This window comes from Pteropus medius, unplaced genomic scaffold, assembly GCF_902729225.1.
Source record: "Pteropus medius unplaced genomic scaffold, Ma_sr-lr_union100, whole genome shotgun sequence".
Lineage (NCBI taxonomy): Eukaryota > Metazoa > Chordata > Mammalia > Chiroptera > Pteropodidae > Pteropus > Pteropus medius.
Genome location: NW_024354502.1, coordinates 4329351 through 4351361, shown reverse-complemented (window position 1 = coordinate 4351361; position 22011 = coordinate 4329351). Strand labels below are relative to the sequence as shown.

Below are 22011 nucleotides of genomic sequence, written 5' to 3'. Positions count from 1 at the left end.
TTTGTAGAGAACATGATCTCACTAACTTATTCGCAAAATGTTCACAAAAAGAAGAGATCATATGTGATTTATTTATCTGTGGTTTACGGGGTAGAAATCTGTTAATTATGTTTCTGCTCTCTACTCTTGCCTGACCTACTCTGCCAATTCCCAGTCTTAGATCAACTGTCTCTTCTTTGCTCCCACTGCTAAATGAAATAAAAATAATTGTTGATTGACTCCATTACAGAATAATGAACTTCAACACCAGTGATGCTTAGCACTTCATTTACTTCTCTGTCGTTATTTACTTCTCCCATTCTCCTCCGAGTATTCCAAATCTTTACCAATTTCCTTGTCTCCTAGTGTTCAACCCTGCTCTTATTCTGACGGCCTCAGCCTCCTAACTCATGAGAAAACTGACACCTGCACGCTTTCCTTCCCCAACCGCAACCTCAAATATCCCTGTAAGTTAACCGTCCATACCTCTTTGCCACTTTATCATAAAAATAGATGATCCCAATTTCTTCCCTTGCCAATGTCCGTCTTCCGTAGCCACCCTGGGACTCTGTGCCATGAGTGTTCCTCTCTTTCATTTTGTCCACCGTCCCTTTCCTCCCTATAAATATTTGCAGCTGAGCAGAGCAGTAAGTGGCAGAGCTGAGACTTGAAATCAGGACCGTCTGATTGGAAAACCAGTCCACTGGGCTTCCTCCTCTTCGCCTAATCCGATCGTCTCTTCAATTCTCGTTTTATTAAATATTCTTGTCTTCCCCCAATTTTTTTCTTTTGCTTCAAGGTGCAACCTTATTCTGATTTTTCTACTTCTCTGATTATTTTCCCCTTGTTTGGCTGACTCTTCTTCCGGCGCCCGCCCCTTTCTTGTGCGCTCCTCTGCGATCTGTCCTTGGCCTGCCTCCTCCATGTTCCAGGTATTCTGTTCGATCATCTCACCACCGCCAAGCCTCAGGCTTCATTCAGCTGCCCTGTGAGTACCGTTAACTCAGATCGCTCCGAGGTTGGCCTTCCTGTGCGGTAGCCACAGTCCGCATGTGGCTCTGGAGCCCTTGGAAGGTGGCTAGTCCGCAGTCAGATGTGTTGTTAGTGAAGATATGCACTGGATTTTGAAGACTTAGTATGAAAAAAAGAAATGAAAATATCTCATTAATTTTTTTTATGAAATGTCAAAATGATAGTTTAGATACATATTGAATTAAGTAAAATATGTTATTGAGATTAATTTGACCTGTTTCTTTTTACTTTTTAAATGTGGCTCCGAGAAAAATTAAATTATATGTGTGGCCTGTGTTATGTTTCTTTTGGACAGCACAGCTCTAAATGTTTTGCAAGGGCCTTTAGCCCAACATGCTTAAAATCAGACTTATTTCCTACTTCCAAACTGTTCCTCTTTTGCCCAAGCTTGAAAACTTAATTTTTTTATACATTGAACTCTGATAAGCATTTAACATGTATGATTTCATTTAATCATTGTATATTTAATCATTACAACAACCTTGTGAAATGTCTTTTCTCATCTTCATTTTACACGTGAGGAATTCCTGATTTCTCCCTCTTCACCTACTGCTAGATGCATCACTAAGCCTCTGTCCACTTCTGACACCTCTACCATTTTATACCCATAACTCCGGTTGAGGTTCTCTGTAGTAGCTTTCTTAATGATCTCTTCTTCCTTGTCTCTCTGTCCATTTTTCATTGCTGCCAGAAATATCTTCCTAAAAGACATGGCTGATTATAATTCTGTCAGCTTCCCATTCTGTGTAAGTAAAAGCCAGACTCCCTTCCAGGGCATGTAGCACTCTTCGCGATCTGTTTTCGGCCTATTGGAATGGGAGCTCGTTTTTCTGGGTTTCATTTTCTTCCTCTCTAAGGACTCCTCCAACAGACAGTTCGTGGTCATCGGAAGAATTTGTAAGACTAATGCAGTAATCTCTCAATAGGTTTACTCTTGTTCAGCGAACAGCACAAGCCTGCACAGCGCTGGCCTTCGCTCTCCATAGGAAGTCTGAATTCCTCGTGGCATTAGCTGATTATTCTGTTAAGTGTTTCGATGCAGGTAAGAAGTCCTCCTATTTATCTTTTGATGACTGAAGTACACGAGGAGTCTGTCAATCTGTACAGTCTGAGGGAGTGCTCCCCACAAGACGCCCCTCACTTGAGGCACTAGCTGGAAGTTCAGGGTGACCCTCACGTCAGGTCAGCTGGCCGCAAGTTCAGGGCTCCCCGCAACTGCTCTTGGGTTTTGTAATTCACTGGAATGATTCACAGAACTCAGGAAAGCACTGTGCGTACAAATACAGTTCTAATGTGGCGAAAGGATTAGAGCCAGCCAACGGGAGAGGCGCCTAGGGCGGAATGTGGAGGCTCCCGTTGTCCTCAGGGCCACTTTACCCTCCCAGCATAGACGTGTGGCCATCCAGCTTTGATGTCCACAGCTTTTCCTAGGCTCATTGATTGGATGATTGCCCCCTGGTCAGACTCAGTTTCCAGCTCTGCTCCTCTCTCGGGGGGTCCGCTGATATCATGGTCGGCCTTTCCGGTTTGGCCAGCGCCCACTCTGCGGTTCCCTCCTCAGCATAAACCACCTGCTGTCACCCGAGGGCCCCCCCCGCCCCCGTGACTGAAAAAGATCCTCCTGTCACTGGGGAAGTTCCTACAGAGGACTTAGAGTTCCATAAACTGAACCTCTTCTTTAGAAAAAAGCTATCTCAACTGCATTGTTTTTTCTTGTTATTTAGAAATATTTGTAATATTTAGAAAGCTATATAAACAATAATAACAACAATAGTAATAGTGATAGCTAACACATAGAGAGTTTACTCTTCGCCAGAGACTGTTCTATGACTTTATACACATTAATTAATTTTAAGTATCAGAATAACCCACGGAGGTGGATACCATTATTATCCGCATTTTGCAGATGAGGAAACTGAGTCACAGAAGTAAGTTGACCAAGATCCCACAGCTTATAAGTGATGGAGCCAGGATTCCTAACCGGTAGACTAGCAGCAGGGTACCTGCCCCTAATCTCTACTTTGCTGGCACTGCGTGTGCAAGAGACAAAGCAGCCCTTCCTCAGCGGTGCCCCGAGGCCGGCAGCGTTTCCGTCCAGGCACCTGCCTTTCCACTGTTTTCTCTGCGTGTACCTTTTACCTTTTTCATATTCTAACAAATGCACGATCATCCTGTCTATATTGTTTCATGCAGTCATTTCTTACCTCATTAAAAATTCATACAGTATATTTAAAATCAGCACCTAATATTCGACTCTATAGGTGTTTGCATAATCCTTTAACCGTTTCCAGTTTTGGTTTTTCAAACACTGCTGTCGGAGAAGTTCTGCGCTCATCTGTGATTGCTTTCCTTGGATTCCACTCACTCTCTTCTTCTCTTCTTAGTTCCATCCTTTTATAGTCTCTTCTGTCTCTCGAATCCTCCCCAGTAAAGCCCCTTCCTTAGGCATTGTCCCTGCCTCCCCTGCTCCCTCCCTCTTCACTGCCAAGTCCTGGTTCTTCACAGCCTCTGTCTCTGGATTCTTACTCCTGCTCCCACACTTCATGCTCCTGAGGCTTCTGTCACCATGGTCGTGAGCAACGTCTGATTGTTTAAATCCTCTCTATACTCTCATCCTACTTCTCAGCAGCATTTAACACTTTGGATTACTTTGAGAGCCTTCGTTTTCCTATTCTCTCTCTCGGTTCTCCTCTCCCCTTCCTGACAGCTGCTTAGCGTTCTCTCTCCTGGCTTCCTTGAGTGGTTCCTAGAGTTTTGGATTTTTGACCCCATAAAAAAAAAAAAAAGTAGAAAAACTCACATAGGTCATCAACTTTTAATTTTGCTAATTGACATTGGAAAAACCAATATAACTTCATTTCATAAAACTAAGGACTTTTTAACATAAAGAAACTTTGAAGAATATAGTACTAGATTAAAAAGTCGTGCTTTAAATTTAACTTCATGAAAAACTCATTACGTTATTTCTATTTTTCTCATTTCACTGAAGACCAGTGAAAATTGATCATTAACTGAGGCCAGACTCAAGACTGGTGCTGGGAAACCACTGCCCCTCCCCCCGCACCCCCCAAGGATCATCTGTTCCTGTGTCTCTTGTTTCAACCTACTTTGCATCTTAATTTTTCTCAGATTTACTTCTTGCTTTCTGACTATTTTCCTCAGTTCCATCTTTCTGGAGGAAAAAATTCTGATCGGAAAATTAAAACTTGGAAACACAAAAATCTAAAGAGAAAATAAAAATCACTTATAATTTTATACCCAGTGATGTTTATCTTGAATAGTTTTTGGTATTTTTCCTGCCAGACTGTTTTCTCTACCTGGATGTTACACACACACACACACACAGACACACACACATATATGCACGCACATCTGTGCTCCTCAGAATCAGTTTTAAAAATCAAATTCATTATCTCTTCTTTCCACACTGCTAAGTCTGTTCCTGCTTCTGTATTTCTTACATCAGTTAATAGTATCACAATCTATTTATACAACTAAACTAAACCACTGGAGCCTTATCTCCTCTTTTATGTCAGCACATCCATCTGATCACTGAGTTCTCCTCCGTAGCTCTTGAAATTGTTCCTCTCTCCATTGTCACAGTCTTAGCTTAGACCCTCTGTATCTCCTTCCTGGATTATGACGGCAACGTCAATTAGTCATCTTGTCTAATCTCGGCCCCCTTTCCAGTATACCCAACATATACCTTCAAAATGCTCTTCCTGTAGCACGGACCGGATGTGGTACTGTCCAACGGGAAACTGTCCTCGGAAGAGAAAGCTCGGGCTCCCTAGTGCCACCCCGAAGGCCGTTCCTCACACCTCCGTGATGCCTGGGTTACTAACTTGCCCCACGCACACTTCATTAGCAAGCCGCAGGCTCCGTGGGTGCAGATACTAATGGGGTGCCCCATAATACCTAGCCATCAGCTGAATTAATTCTTGGATAATTTATAGTGTTTTCCCCATATAACTATTTTACTTTTTGCCACAGTCACCAAGGAGCTAGTTAGCTGGATGAGAGGACACGAATCATCGATATTTTCGATCTCTGTGCATGCGTCAGGGAGATATGCCATCACGACTTCTTCGGACACAGCACAGCTGTGGGACTTGGATACCTTTCAGAGAAAGAGGAAACTGAATATTCTCCAGTCTGTGGGTATACAAAAGGTCAGTGAGGGGGGACATCTTGGTCCCTTCTTCTCAGGCTACTACCTTGGTCGGCAGAATTTATAGATGATGTAAATAATGATGCACTTTGTCCCACGTGCCTGTGTTCTCATCTCATAACTTAGCAACAAGCAAAGCAAAGTGGCCGAAAGAACTGAAGATGCTGCCCGTGGCTACAATTTATAACTTACTGAGGTTTTCTTTTTAAATTATTATTATAATATGTAACTTCAACTTTAGCAAGTTGATAGTTTTCATTTAGCTGATTGGTTTCATTGTAGTTTTTAACCCCCACCATTTTGTTATGAAAAATTTCAAACATACAGCAGATCTGTAAGAATTGTACCATGAGTACATGTATATCCACCATCTTGATTCTGCTATTAACATGTTTCTGTACTAGACTTTCCTTTATGTTACTATACTGTTATGGATCTAACCATCTTTCTGCCCCTCTGTTCATTAAATCTTTTTTTTTTTTCATTTTTAAGTAAATTGCCAATGTCATTATACTTGTCCATATTGCCCATAAATACTTAAGCTTGCATTTCATTGAGTAGGGTTCAGTATTTGTTGATGTAAAGTTTGTATATAATGAAATGCATAAATCTTAAGTATTCATTTGTTAAGTTTTGACAAATACATACATGTTGGTAAACTGTTCAGACCTATCATTACCTTCATCCCAGAAAGTTTTGTCATATCCCTTCCCAGGTAAGCACTACTGTGATGCTTTTCACCACGGATTAGTTTTGTTCTAAAATTTCACATAATGGTATGTATAAAGCTATTTTCATTCAGCATAATGTTTTTTAGATTTATCTATGTTGTGTGTATCAATAGTTTGTGTCTTTTTATCACTGATCAGTATTATATTGTACATAGAATATACACTTGAAAAAAAATCACTTAAAAAACCATTCTTTTGCTTTTAAGGTTTAATTTTTTCTATTTTATTAGCTAAATACTATTTTCAGGATTGTATGAGTCTCATCGTGATTAATTATTTTGCTTCAGGTTATATAATACATGCAGTATTGCTTTTAATTTCTTGGTTATTAACATGAGCAGCCAGCAGTGCATGTCAACCAAAAATTTATTTTGTAGTCTCTCTGGAAATCCCAGAGTTACTTAGTTTGCCTTTTATAATTAAAAATAGATAAGAGTTATAGCCAGCTTATTCATCAGGGACTTATGCCAAATGTCTTAGTAGGTTGTTTCTCCTTTAATTGCTTTAATGCTTAAATTGAATTTTAAATTCTAAAGAAGAGAGCGCTAGGAGTTGAACCCACAATGGAAACCAAATTATGAAACAATGACGCAAAAATCATCTGTTCTTTTTACCATGAAATTAAAATTAGTTATACACTGGATAGTTGCCAATTTTAACCTTGCTTGGACATTTAGACATTTTAGTTTAAAAAAATAGAACTCAAATGTTAGTGATATGAAGATAAAATTAAATGTATGTATGTAATGTATATAAATAAATTTATTAAATGTATGTATAGTATGCAGTGTGCACATAAGTATGTTGTTCTAAAATAATAAAACAGCTTAGTCTGTAAGTTACCGGCAAATATTTTCTCAAAAACCAGCTAGTAAATATTTTTGGTTTTGCAGGCCAAGAGCAAAATTGAGGCTATTATGTGTACACTTACATAACCATCTAAAATGAAATAATTTAAAAATGTGAAAACCACTCTTAACTCCTGGGCTGTTCAAGAACTGGAAGTGGGCCAGATACTGCCATTCTGGCTTATTCTGTCGAAAACAGGAGATAGTCGTCAACTAATCTTGAAGTAAAACTTTTATTCTTACCAAGTTTTTACTAAACCTGTATTTTTATCCCAGGTTCTGATTCTATACTTTAAATAGAACTCTTGTGATTTCTTTTCTTGATGACACATGGTGACAGATAACATTCTGGGTCTCATTTTATATTGGCTCATTTAATCTAAAACAGTCTTTCTCCATTTTTTTTCCCATGACAATTTTTTTTTTTTTTTGAGAGAGAGACCAGACCACTTGTCTTGGAAAATGCCCCACATTCTGGATTTGTCTTACTATTATGTCATTTAACTTGTTCTGACCTCAGTTCATTTAGCAGCAAAGCCCGAACTGAATTGACATGAGATGAAATAGTAACATGTTTGAGTATGGGGTATCGCTCCAGGTCACCTAAGGGTTCCACATAATGTTATAGAATATGCGTCATAGTACCTTTCTCAAATTGGAAATAATTCTGAATCCTGGAACAAACTAGGCTTCAGATAAAGAACTATGGACCTTTGATTGCAAAATGTTTTTGAAGAACTTACCATTCCAACATCTTTCCACTGGTTTTTGTACCTAGCAATAGCAGTTATTAATATTAATAGTAATAGATACCAGTTGTTGAGTACTTACTATGTACCTAACACTTCGGTGAGTTATTTTTAAGCTTAAATAATCCTAAAAGGTAGATACTATTATCTTCATAGAACAAATGGGGAAACTGAAGTTCAGAAACAGTAAGTATCATGCACAGCGTCGCATAGCTTATGAAGGAGGTACAGTTTGAATCCCAGCCTGACTGACTTTAGTCATTCCATTACACCGTGCTACCTCTCGGGTAAACCAGTTACACCTATTCATATTATTAAATTTTGATTCTTTTGTTGGTGCTTGGAGGTAGATTAGTTGGCTCTTTGTTAGGATTTGGGAATAGATCCTGGGATTTCTGATTACTGTGGTTCAGTACGTATTGGAAACGGTTTTGTGATGGATATCAGAAAACATTTAACAAAGAGTGTGTTACAGAACTTGATTCAGTCTCTGTAAGCTCACGTACTTTTCAGAAATGAATTGGAGATCATAGGATTTTCACGTAAGAAAAAACTACAGCCCTATCTTTAGACTCGGTCCTCCAAAAGGTACATTTGGTTAGTGATTTTGAAGTTTTTTTGTAAGCTCTTTATGTTTGTCAAGAGATGACACTATCTAAATAATGACATGATTCATTAGGAACAATTTTATAATCATTAAAACCTGGCAATTAAAATCACAAATCTAGTAATGAATAATCATGTAGGCAATAATATATCACATCTTTTTCCCTAAAATAGCAGTCGATGCTCATCAACTTTTAAGCTTTGCTTCTCCCAGTAGGAATAAACTTTATTACTTTTCTAGAAGAATATTGCTAATTATAATAAAAATCTTAAGTCACTTTTTGACATCGGTTTTAAAGCAATGCATTCATTATAAATTATAATATATTCATTGCAAATTCTTTCTATATGACCTTCATATTATAAATGTCTTACTGAATCTTTTGGCAAAAAATATTCCAGATATCGTCTTTGCAAAGTGGGCCAAGGACAAAAGTGAGGAGCTAGATCAGGCAAGGGTAGTAGTTGAGCTAGCATTTTTTATTGCCTTACTAGTATTAATTCTGAATAGATTATTTGAACTAACTAGTGTGTTTCATAGTGTATTATGTGTGTGTGTATTATGGGGATTTTTTTTAGCGCTATTATTGTACAAAGAGGCTTTATATGTATATGAGAAAAACAGAGTTTTTGAAAACAGCTTGCAACTATTGCTAGGAAAATTGTGGCTTACAGTCCCCTGAAATTTATATAGTAATATCATTAACTATTAGAATCATTTCTTAACTGTATGTATATAATAGGCCGGGCCAGTAACACAAATTAGATGCAAGGTTGTGGAAGTGTTTTGTATAGGTGCCTTATGAACCTGTTACTTTTGTAACACTGGGAGAGGCCATGCTAGATCAGAGTCGATCCTGCTTTTCCCCTGGCGTCATTCTGGCCTGCTCCCTCTCGTTTCTGTGATGACAGTTGCATTCAGATTCTAAATGCTCATCAGACACTCCTAACTGGGTTAAAGATGCTGAACGCTTTGCCCCTAAAGAATGTAGCATTCCAAGAAAAAACAGGCTTCCTTCTTAAGCTAGTAAGATTGTGAAGGTGTGTGACAACTTAGGGATCAGAATGAGAGGCCACAGATTCTTGAAGGTGCCCCGCCTCCGAGTGAGTCCCCGCTGCTCTCTTTCCAACTCAGAAACAGTCATGTATTTTAAAAAATAATAAAGCTTGTAAAGACACACCAGTAGAAACAATGACAAATATGTTCAAATATAAAGTGTTACAATAAGTTGTTTTGGTTTTTTTTTTTGCTCACATGTCTGAGACTTTGCCTTGCCTTTCCCTGGAGGAGACAGGCCACAAATCAAATTAGGGCTGTTCTGGATGAGACTCAAAGAATAAATAGCTAAAGATGTAACCAAGAGTCAACAGCCGTGTGAACTGTCTCAAGCTGTTTGAACGGATTTATTTTGAGAAGATGGACAGAGATAGTTTGTCCTTAGGGTATTGATTTCTTCCATTTTCTTTTCTCCTAATCCTTCCTTTCTTCCTTTCTTCCTTCCCTTTCTGTTTTACACAGATGGAATGCAAAATTACATTCGAGGCCATTGGACCTCTTAGGAGATGATGTTAGTCGGTTTTAACAAAATTTAATATTAAGTTAATATTTAATATTATCAGAAGCAAGCATTGTTTAGTGCTTATGTAATAGGAAAAGAGAAATGAGGAGACTAACTGAATGATATTTGCAGTTTGGCTATCAATTTGTCTCCCTTGTCCATTAAATAAATTAAATCTCTAATAAAATATGTATTTGTTTTGAACTTCTTACTTTTTTATAAATAATGCTCAACAAACATTTATATACATTTATCTTAAAGTACTTCGCTGATTTTTTTTTTCCCCCCGAAGGATTAACTCTGAGAAGCAAATTGACGTTCAAAAGAGATATACATCTTTAAGGCTGTTGAGATACATTGTACAATATTTCTGACCAGTTTTTACTGGCAACAGCAGTATGTCACAGTGCCTTTTTCCTACACTTGTACCAACTTTTCATGTTTAACATTTATTAGTAGTTTGTATTTAATATAGTTTTATATTAGCATATAGTTATAATACATATACTAATATATGTATAGTTTGTGTATATACATATGTGTGTATGATTTTCAGTAAATTTGGTACACATAAAATGGTATCTCATTATTTTCATTGAAATCTTTTATAAGGGTAAATATTTTTAAACTGTTCCTCAGTATTTTATGAATTGCCCAGTCATTATTATTAACCTATTTTTTATTTAAAGTTCACTTTTCCTTTTTAGTTTAAACTGGTATGTGAAATATCACTATTATCATCCCCTGTCAAATACTGTAAATGCGTTTTTCTCTAGTTTAAGAAAAAGTAATTTTTAAAAAGGAAAATGGGCTACTTGGATCATTTTAAATTGAGCGAGGGCTGTATGGGCCTTTGTGAACAATCGCTTTTTTCTCCCGCCTTTTAGGTTTTCTTTCTGCCTTTGAACAATACCATCCTCAGCTGCTTTAAAGACAATTCCATATTCGCCTGGGAATGCGACACTCTTTTTTGCAAATATCAATTGCCGGCCCCACCCGAAAGCTCTAGTATGTCATACAAAGTGTTTGCTGTGACCAGGTAATGTGCATTTTAATACACTGAGAATTTTTAAGAAATTTAACTTCCAGTAAAATTTTACAAATTTTCATTCAGTATCTTATTGTCATATGAGGAAAACATTTCCTTCAAACTTACATAGATCTATAGAACTTTTTTTACTTTATTGTGTGAATTTTCAAATATACATAAAAATATAAAAGGATATGAAGTCCTAATTATAGTACTCTCGTTAGCTATAATCATCATCAATTAATAGACACTCTTATTTATAACTCCACTTACTACTTCTCTACTGCATTGTCTTAAAGCAAAGCCAAGCATATCATTTTATCCATAAATATTTCAATGTGTGTCTAAAAGACCCTTTTTGAAATATAACCATAGAACTATTATCACACTTTTAGAAAATAATCATTTCTTAATATTGCCATACGTCTAGTCATTATTCAGATTTTCCTGATTTAATAATTTCTTTGTCTAATAATTGTTCTTCATGGTTGGTTTGCTCAAATCAGGAAAAAAACAAGATTCACACATTGTCTTGGTTAATATTTCCCTCTCTTTATTTTTTTCTTACAGTTTATTTGTTAAAGAGCTGGTTGTTTGTCCTGTAGAATTTTCTATATTCTGGGTTTTACTCTTTGCATCCCTGTGGTGTTATTTAACATGGTCCAGTCTCATCTATATTTTCTGTAAAGTGGTTGCACCTACATTTTCTATAAAGTGGAGGTGTGTCAGTTTTGATTTGGGGGCAACAAGACATTTTGTAGTTTGTGTACTTTTGTCAGGAGGAACATGGAATTCTTTCTCTTGTGATGTTAGTCATCACTGACGATTGTAACCTAGATCTAGTATTCATCAGAGGTGCTACAGTATTCATTAGAGGTGCTATTCTAATTCTGTCATTCCTTCTTCCCTTATTAACGAGAAACCTTCTATGGAAAGAAATTTGCTCTCATCATCTCTTTGGTTACTTTATAGTTTGTAAAGGAAAAGCAGAATAAATGCTTGATTTCCCCCTCTTTTTAAGAAAATTTTTTTCAAAATAATGAATTAGTTTAATGGCATCTACCCAAAATGGCCGATGAAGCTTTTTGTCTTTAATCTTTGTAAACTCATGGGTTTAAATATAGTCGGCATGATTTAATTCATTAAAAGTTATTCTCAAAGACAAGGACCTATAAAGTCAAACCTATTAAAAGGCAGAGAGTAAAATGGTGGTTATCAGGGAATGGGGGGTGGAGGGTTTGACCGATGGTGTTTAAGAGTACATACTTGTAACAAGTAGCAAATAAGCTATAGAGATCTAATGCACAGTGTAATATAGTCAATACTACTGTACTGTAATGATAAAATGTGATCAGTATTGCTTCAGTGCCAATCATATTACAACCTCTAAATGTATCAAGGTAACACTTTATAAACCTTAAATTTACAAATTATAACATGTCAAATTTATCAAAAATTTTTAAAATTATTCTTAGTGATGCTCTCATCACTTCTCTCATCATTGACCAGCGGCATCCTCTTCAAGTTGGCTTTGAACCCTTTTGACATAACTCCCAGTTGTCTGTTAGAGCTTCTGCTTTCATTCTTTGCGGTCTGACAAGATGTTCCTGGCTTACCTTGTACATTTTCTGTCACAAACTTTGAATTGGTCATTTCTCTTAGGAGCCTGGGTTCATTTTAGTGGGAAATGATATTTCGAGACCTAATGTGGATGACGAGTACTCATTGGGTTGGTCATTTTTTTCCAGGTCTTTTCAGTGAAAAGAGCTACGAAATAGGTGTTATTTCCTCTCTCACCCTTTTCTTCTGTCATCAGTAAATCCCATCAGCTCTACCAAAGTACATCTTGAATCGGTCTACCTTTTTGCCCATTGCCACAGCTATTACCCCGGTCTCTTTCAGACTACTCTAATAGCCCCTTCATTTGGTCTCCCTGTTTTCAGTCTCATTTCCTGAAGTCAGTCTCTACAGAGCAGGTAGAGCGATCTCTTTAAATCATTCAGGCTTTCCCCTGCCCTTAGAATGTCATCCAGAGTCCCCACCATTCCCCCGAGGCCTTTTGTCATCTGGCCCAGGCCTCTCTCTCTGCTCTTCTCATTTCCTCCTCCTCCTCACACTGTTCCTGCCACTCTTGAATGTGGCTTCTCACTCCTTAGAATTTACCTACCCTATTCCTTTCTCGGCGCTTTTGTCCCGCCCAGTCTGGAATACTGACCAGCTTGGAATTCTTGCTCTGCGTCGCATGCCTGGCCTGTTCTCTTGATTCGGGTAGCAGACCTTCCTCCTTTCCCAGCTCTGCACCACCTCATTTTATAGCTCTTTATAGAATTTGTCAGCTGAGATCAAGTTCATTTGTTTGCCTTCCTTAGACTGAAAATCCCATAAGCGCAGGGATCTTATATGTCTTGTTCATCACTGTGTCCTTGGAACCTAGAATGAAACCTGGCTTATAGTGGACACTGTACAAGTCTGGTGAAGGAATGAACAGTAACCTTGCAAGTCAATACAGCTTATTCTTTTTGTACGTTACAAACATAAAGTAGCTTTCTTTGAGCAGGAAAAAAGTTGGCGCTTTTTAGTTTTTCATATAGCAGTGCTGTACCAATTCAGTATAATCATGTGTGAAATATAGGAAGTTGGATAGTGGTGAATTTGAGATTACACTATAAAATCTAAATGTACTCAGAAGCCCCCAAGCAAGTCATCAAACAAATATCTGTTAAGCTTGTTTCTTAGCACAATAGGTAAAAAATATATATCCTGTAAACCTGAGCTTTCCTATGTGGTTGTTACTGGGTGCATGGGACCATTAATAAAAAATGAAATGAAATTAAGAACTAATTTCCTCGGAAGCACTAGCCCTACTTAAGTGCTCAGTCACATGTAGCCGGTAGTGACCGTATTGGACAGCGTAGATACGGGACATTTCCATCTTCATACCGGATTCTATTGGACAGTGCTGCTATAAACAATTCGTCTGGTCTTAACTTCTCACCTTTCTGTTACGTAGAGATGGCCGAATCCTGGCCGCCGGGGGCAAATCAAATCACCTTCATCTGTGGTGCTTGGAAGCCAAGCAGCTCTTCAGAATTATCCAGATGCCTACTCAGGTTCGAGCTGTGCGCCATCTAGAATTTCTGCCCGATAGTTTCGATGCTGGTTCTAATCAGGTTAGTGCCGTAAATGCAGAACATTCTACTCGTTGATGAGTCACGTCAGTTTCTGTACTATAATAGCTCTCTCGTTTAACTGGTACCCTGATTGTTAAGGGGATTTGAAATTGTTCGTATATCATTGTTGTGAAGAGGCTAAAATTGAAAAAGATTTTAAATTTTAGGTACTGTATGTTACTGACAAAGTGCCCTTTTTCTAAAATCAGTATACTTTAAATTTGCGCCATACTCCATGGTTGACAGGATGCTCGAGCATATTATTTTTTCTTTGATCCTTAAAAAATTCTTTGCGCATTCTACGAATTACGATACTAAAGCACAGAAACATCATATGACTTCTCAACACCCCTTTAATTGTAATTATTAAAGGTGGACAAGAACTAAAATTTTCTCACTTTGTTGTACTATGTCTTGTCTGCTCTAACTGGTCTGTTCCCCTAATCCTGTGACACACGCTTTCTTTGTATCTCACCTTAGCTTTCAAAGTGCTTCCCCGCTCCCTCGCCCCACACACCTTTTTATTTTTAATAGTTGAATATAGTCAGACCCCAACTTTTGTATTTTAAATGGACTATGGGATCTTTTACTTTCACGAATGATATCTATATGTGTGTATTTTATCAGTAGGTAACATATTCTCATGGTTGAAAATAAAAAGTATAAAAGGCACACAGTAAAATCTCTTACTTCTCCCCCATTTTCCCAGCTATTCGCTCTCCAAACCACTGTTGTTATGTTTTTCCCACCTTTCTAGACAGCTTTGCGCCTTGCTTCTTTCACTTAATTTGCCTTGAAGGTAGTTCGATGTCACTATAGAACTTCATTCTTGGACACTTAACCTGTTTTTATCCTTTTCTATTACAAATAATGCTGCACTGAATAACTCCGTGCACATCCTGTCTGTAGGATAAAACCCCAGAATTGAAACAGCGGTTATCAGTGTTGTCTGCATCTGTAATTTTGACAGACCTTGCAAAATTGCCCTGCAGAGAGGGTCGCGTCAGCTGTAGATGAGGGGGTTTCCTACAACCTGATCAGTGGAAGAATGTGCTTTTTCGATTGTCACATTCCAACTGCTTCCAACTACCTCCAGACTGCAGTCTTTCATACAACGGACATTAGCTTTTCAAGCAATCACACGGTGGCACCGCTTAGCAGCCACTGGCTCTGGAAAAAAAATCTATGCATAGATAAGGCAGCAGAGGGGTTTACTTGCTTAATCGTTTTTAGTACATGTTTTTAATTTTTGCAAATTATGAGTTAAAATTTATTTTTTCGCCTTAAAAGACTAGCTTTCCTCTTATCTTTTCACTATCCTTCACCTCACAGACCTGTTCCACTCCGCAAATGTTAGTTACAACACCAAAAGCGGATGGACAGTGGGGAGCCTCACTGAGACACGGGTGTGTTGGGGCAGCGGGATGGATATTAATTCTGATCATCCCGTGGGAATGCAGAAGGGATACAGACCCTCCACCCACCCTGCTTCTGACAGCCGCTGTGGAGGTCAAAGTTAAGAATTGTCTGATCATCTCTGTTCCCTTTGTAGGGATTGCTGGAGGTGTGGCCTGCCTGTGGGAAAGGGGGAGTCTTCGGTGACTTTCCATAGTACCCCAGGATGGGCTCCTTGCTTGTTCTGGTTAAAGCCAGGTTTATCCAGACCTGAGCAGGGCACACCTCCATGGGCCATAATTAGGGATTTCAAAGTATATAACAGCTCTTCGTGTATATAATCTCCCCGACTGTCCTCCCCTCAAAAAAAACACATATATAAATACACACATATAGATGCATACACACTTGTGTGTGTAGTTCGAGACATTTGATTTTTAAATGTGTTTTTAGGAACTCATTTTTTTCTCTATTCTTAGGTTCTTGGAGTGCTAAGTCAAGATGGTATAATGAGATTTATCAATATACAGACTTGTAAACTTCTCTTTGAAATCGGGAGCCTTGATGAAGGAATTAGCTCATCGGTAATTAGCCCACATGGACGGTACATTGCATCTATTATGGAAAATGGAAGTCTGAACATATATTCAGTTCAGGCTTTAACGCAAGAAATAAATAAGGTATGCTCTCAAGTAAATAATGTCAAACTTTTTAAAATTTAAATGTATCATTAAAAATAAAATCTTTATGGTAAGATCTTCTAACTTCCTTGGACTTTATCCATTTTTCTGGATATATTTTTTTTGATCTTACTCCCAAAGCCACATCTCCAGACTTGATTTTTCTCATTGATCCTCCTTTCTTAAATTTCTGTCTTCCTAAAGGGCATCTATTTGGTGTCCCTATCCCATGCAAAGCGCCCCTCCTAACCTTCCCAGAAGAGGCCTTCAGTTCCAGCCTTTCCTTTTCTGTCTCATGGGCTGGAAACCTTGGAACACTGACCGCTCCTGCTCCTTTGTTTCCTAAAGCTGGTCAGTGTGAAGTCATGTCATTTCTTAAGTCTGAAAAATCTGTGTATGTGCTGCCTGTTCTCCATTCATATTAGCCATCCTCGTCTTAGTTCTCGTTAACCGCTCTTGAATAACAGTAATTTAAACAGGTGTACAAAACTCAGAGCCCTCAGCGCCTGCCTGGCCCATCCATCCATCTTTTATGTAGCATTTTTCTAAAATAATATTTTCATTATCGGTCCTAACATCATGCTACTTTAGTGGATTCCTTCCTTTGGCCCATTGCATTAAGTCCAGACTCTTCCACCTGGCTCTCAAAGTCCTCTCTGATCTGGTCCACTCTTTTTATGACATTAAAGCATGGAAACATCGAATGTGTCATTCGGACATATGGGGTATTCCTTGTTCCTTGTCCTCATATGAAAGGAATCGGCACTTTGATTTCAAAAAAATTTTTTTTAAGCACACATTCACTTTGTCTTTGATTTGGGTCTGGGCTAATTACTCCTTAAGGGAACATTCAGCAATAATGGTCTCAAACATTTAAATACCTTGTGGAAGTCATTGTACTTGAGTCGTATTTAGAACTTAGAAAGCCTGAGATACCTTATCTGCTCATTTCCTTTGAACAAGGAAGAGCCTTTCATTTCAAAGGGAGTATTGTTCATGGAGAAAATGTTTCAGTGGATTATTTTACCTTAAGTAGGTTGGAGTCATTGGAGTATATTTCTCTGTTTGATCAGCCCCATAAAAATGAGGTTTTGGAATCTTAGCCATGCTCTCCGAACTGTCTCTTAGGCCTTTGAGGCAGTAAAGGACTAGCAGCCACCTCTGTGCAGATTGAAACATGTAACTGAGGACGGAGAGGCAAGAGTTCCAGGCTTCTAGAGGACAGTCATCTGGTGGTTTCCCTCAGCATGATTTTACTTGAGCCCAAAGAATATTACGGTGCTTCTTTCAGCATTTAGAGGGCCGTATGTCTAACTGTGCTTTGTCTGCTGCAGGGTATCATCATACTAGTATATCATGCAAGTGCAAAAATGGATTGGTATTCTCTGATTTAAGGCCAACCTTCGTAAAATAATTAAATTCTATTTGTTGTTGTTAATCATATATCTTTATTGTCTTCTTCAAAGGAATTTGGGAGAAATTTGCTTTGATTTGTTAGTCAACTGGAAACACTGGATATTTTATTTACTTTTTAGCCTGAAGATTAATATATTAAGACACATTTTTTTTTTTATAAAAAAGGTTGGTTTATTGTTGTTCAAATACATAAACTGAACATTCAAACATCTTAAAATTAAACTTTAGAAACAGAAGTTTAACATTCAAACAGGAGTATAGTTTACAGGGAACACCCAGAAGGTAATCTGTTGTCTAATCCAAAATATTGATAAATGTTGACCAAAACCAATTTTGGAAATCATATGTTAACAGGTCTATTTTCCAAAGATAACCACTGGATTTTTTTTTTTTTTTTTTTTTCATTCAGCCACCTCCTCCTTTAGTGAAAGTGATTGAAGATTTGCCTAAGAGTAAACTGACTTCTGGTGATCTTAAGATGAAAGTAACATCAGGAAGAGTACAGCGGCCAGCAAAATCCAGGGAAAACCAAATACAAACTAGAATATTAAAACAAGACCTGACTGGCAAGGTTGACAATAAAGAGGTAAAAATATGTTATAATTAAACTTGTTTGTCGTGACTGCTGTAAATAAGTATCATGCTTTCTAGGCCATCATCACTCTTCCCTCTCTTAGGAATTAGAGGAAAGTTATAGGAAGAGAAGAAAGTTGTAACTGAAATTATAATATCCCTTTTAAACTTTATAATACAAAATTAATACATGTTTATGGTTTTTTGAAAGTCAAAACAGGATAGAATTGCACTATCCAATATGCTAGCCACTAGCCCCACGTGGCTGATGAGTACTTGAGATGTGGCTAGTCTGCACTGAGATGTACTGCATCTGTGAAATGCACATCAGATATTGAAAACTTAGTATGACACAATGTAAACTATCTTATTAATTAATAATTTTATGTCGATTATCATTAGAAGCCGTCATTTGTGGCTTACGTTATCTGTTAGACAGTGCCGGTGTAGGAGGTTATAAAGGGGAAAAATAAAAGCATACGTTTCTTCCTTCCTGTTCCCTGACCTACCCTTTCTCTCACTCCCCAGAGGTAACCGTTGTTAGCTGTTGTTGATATCCTTTTAGAAGTTTTCTGTGCTTATATAAATGTGTATATCTACATCAAAGTAACCATATTTTAGCACTGTTCTATATTTTGCTTTTATCACATAAGAGATTGAATATCTGTTTATATTAGCACATATAGTGCTACAACATCTGAAAAGTATTTATTTGCGTAGTATTGCATTTCTGCGTATACCTTCATTTATCTAACTAGTACTGTGCTGACCAGCATTTAGGTTATGTCGTTAAGTATGATGCGGTGGATTTCCTTGTGCAATTACCTTTGGACATCTGCACAAGTGTATCTATAGAAGTAGAATTTTTAAGTGAAGAGTGTGTGCATAAAAATTTTGATAGTAGTAGCCACATTATTCTTCAAAAAGAGTGTTGTACCAATTGGCCTTTTTGCATTGTTCGAGATGATCTGTTATCATGTGTGTGCGTGAGAGAAAGAGAGATTCACTCAAGAAAAACTTAGAAACAACCAAAATGTCCAATTGTAGGTAACTAATCATATACATATGGTAGAACTATATACTAGAAATATAGGAACACTTAAGAGAAAAGAGAAATAATTATAGTATGTTAAACATAAAAAGCAAGCTACAAGAACTACATGCTTGGATGTCAATTTGATTTAAGCAGGATATGAGTATCCGTGTATTCATTTTTAAAACCCCATAAGAGACTAATAGCAGAATTACATTTGAATAAATCTGAGGGGTCGGGGGGGGACACACCAAAGATGTAAAAATATTTCTTATTGTGTTGTGCTCTGCAGTTGGAAAGCCGCTGCACCTTTTCAGTTTTATGATTATGTCACTTACTGGTATTTTTTTCTTTACAGAATGAATTGTCAGATGGCTTAAACAAAAAGCGTTTACAAATCTTATTAAAAGGTTATGGTGAATATCCAACAAAATACAGGTATAATTTAAATTTGTTCATGTTAAATCAGTTTGTTTGTTTGTTTTTAGGCGAGGCAACCCTTGGTTGACCTCACAGATTGCAAGGACCTTGTCAGCTTACAATCCTTTATTTTTTATTTTTTCATTTTTTACGCCTACAGCACCTGGTCTTCCTAGGTGGTCTCTCATCCAAGTACTAACCAGGCCCGACACTACTTAGCTTCCGAGATCAGACAGAATCAGGCCTTTTCAGGGTGGCATGGCCATAGACTTTAAATCAGTTTTACTTCCCACATTTTTCTTGGTTAAAATTATATTTTCATTTCAGAATGTTCATCTGGCGCTCTCTGCTACAACTGCCTGAAAATCATACTGCATTTAGTAACCTAATAGATAAGGGTATTCATGTGGCATTTCTCAACCTTCAGAAGAAATACCCCATCAAAAGTAGGAAACTACTCAGAGTGTTACAGAGGTATGTTCGGTATTTTGCAGCAATGTGTATCTCCCCCAAAATATTTATCATAAACAAATGAGAAAATAGTAATTTTATAGTGGAGAAACTCAGCAGATAGTACCTTAACCAAGAGCTCAAATTTAAAATCAGTGATAAAACATCAGTATGTCGCATATCTCTCTTGTGGTATTCTTGCCAAAGATTTATTACCTCAGTCTAATCATGCGAAAACATCAGACAAACCCAGACTGAGGGACAATCTATAAAATAACTATGTGGTATTCCTCAAAAATGTCAATGTCATAAAAGATAAGAGACTGAGGAACTCTCGTGGAAGAAACTGTGATGGTATAACAGATAAATGCTGTGTTGCATCCTGGATTGGTGAAATGAAAAAAAATGACACGCATAAAAATGACATTATTGAAAAAAATGGTAAAATCTGAATGAAGTCTGTAATTTAGTTCATAGCCTTGTACTGATGTTAATTTCTTAGTGTTGATAATTGTACTACATTTATCCAAGATGTTAACATGAGAGCAATTTGAGTGAAAGGTATAGAGGAACTCTCTACTATTGTTGAGAATTCTCTACTTTTGTAAGCTTAAAATTATTTCAAAACAAAAAGTTTAAAAACAAAAAAGGAAACCTTAAAAATATTAGAAATAAATGTAGGAGAATTATAATTCCAGAGTAATGCATGACATATTTCTTCTAAGCATGACAAAACCAGAAGAGACCAATATGAATAAAAATCTCGATAAATAAATATTTAAATAGAAAAAAATCTATACATATAGGAAAATTTCCAAAGTTTTACATATGTAAAACTAAGAAAATATATGCAAACCATGACAAATAAAAGACTGATATTTTTAATATGTGAACTGCTGGCATAATATAAGTGTGAAAAGGTCCAACCAATAAAAAATTGAAAAAAGATTGAACATATAGGTCGTAGTGGTAGAAATGGCTCTTAAACATGAAAAGATACTTAACCTCCCTCGTAATAAAAGAAATGCCAATTCAAACTACCTTGAAAAAATATATATTTAACAAACTATATTGAACTACCATCTCTTAGCTAGATTAACAGTTCAAAAAGAAGGTCGATAATAAAATATGTTGCTGAGAGTAAGAATATAGGCATCACCGTACACCGCTAATGAGAGTGAAAGTGGACACTTTTTGTAGAGAATAATTTGGCACTGGCTATAGACGTTATGAATGCACATGTCATGTGACTTGGTAATTCCACCTCTAGGAATTATCCAACTCTGTATTCCCATACGAGGAATGATGGACATGGGGTGTGACATTAAGTGTAGTATTGTTTATTAAAGATTGGAACCAACTTAAATGCCCTGTAGGCCAAGTTAAAGAAATTAAAGTTGTATCTATACAAAGGTATCTTGCATCTGTAAAATATCGTAAAGACACTCTACATATACTGATGTAAACTCTTTCCAAGATACCATTAAGTGAAAAATGCAAGGTACAGAATGATGTTTATAATATTACCACCATTTGTCATTTTTTAAAAAGGATTTACACTTTCAACAGTGGTTCTGGGGATGTGAGCTAGACAATAGGTCTAGAAGGTAGAATTTTCATCAAATATACCTTCTATGTTGAATTTTTTTTCATGTGAATGTATCGTTTATTCAAATAAGTTTTAATAATAAACTGTTTTCCCGTCTTTATTTCCTTATTTTATTTGCAGAACCCTATCTGCATTAGCTCACTGGTCTGCCATCTTTAGTGACACACCATATCTTCCGCTCTTAGCCTTTCCATTTGTAAAATTATTCCAGAACAACCAACTCATCTGTTTTGAAGTCGTCGCTACTCTCATAAGTAAGTAAATAAGCATTAAGTGATGTAACCAAGAGTTCATTCTTATATATTTTCCTACTGTCTTTGTAGCCTTGCGACATTTAACAATTCTAGTACGAAACAATCAGATATAGAGCATAAAACAGAGTTTGAACATTTACACGTAAACCTTTTTATTTACAAGAAAATTTGGAGAGTTGCATTTTAGAAGATACTGTTACAGGCTGGATTTTGATAGTAAGAAGGAAGCAGATGCTTTACTTACTGAAAGTCAGTTATTATTCGTAGGATCGTAGTGAGTATTTAAAGCATTTAGCATACAGCGCC

General features: G+C 37.1%; 1 protein-coding gene and 1 pseudogene across 3 annotated transcripts in view; one reads left to right on the top strand and one right to left on the bottom strand.

The window, feature by feature from the left end:
- TBC1D31 (TBC1 domain family member 31) overlaps nucleotides 1-22011 on the top strand; it is a 49865-nt gene that overhangs the window by 5772 nt on the left and 22082 nt on the right. For 2 of the 3 annotated variants that reach the window (XM_039853502.1, XM_039853500.1), the window contains exons 3-11: nucleotides 1938-2053; nucleotides 5005-5183; nucleotides 10563-10714; nucleotides 13716-13875; nucleotides 15750-15950; nucleotides 17776-17952; nucleotides 19331-19410; nucleotides 19720-19866; nucleotides 21572-21705. In XM_039853502.1, coding sequence (XP_039709436.1) covers nucleotides 1938-2053; nucleotides 5005-5183; nucleotides 10563-10714; nucleotides 13716-13875; nucleotides 15750-15950; nucleotides 17776-17952; nucleotides 19331-19410; nucleotides 19720-19866; nucleotides 21572-21705 — 1346 coding nt within the window. Of the gene's footprint in view, nucleotides 1-1937; nucleotides 2054-5004; nucleotides 5184-10562; nucleotides 10715-13715; nucleotides 13876-15749; nucleotides 15951-17775; nucleotides 17953-19330; nucleotides 19411-19719; nucleotides 19867-21571; nucleotides 21706-22011 lie in introns of those variants that run through there. The other variant, XM_039853503.1, reaches the window with a different exon arrangement.
- On the bottom strand, nucleotides 19544-19662 carry LOC120595806 (uncharacterized; annotated as a pseudogene).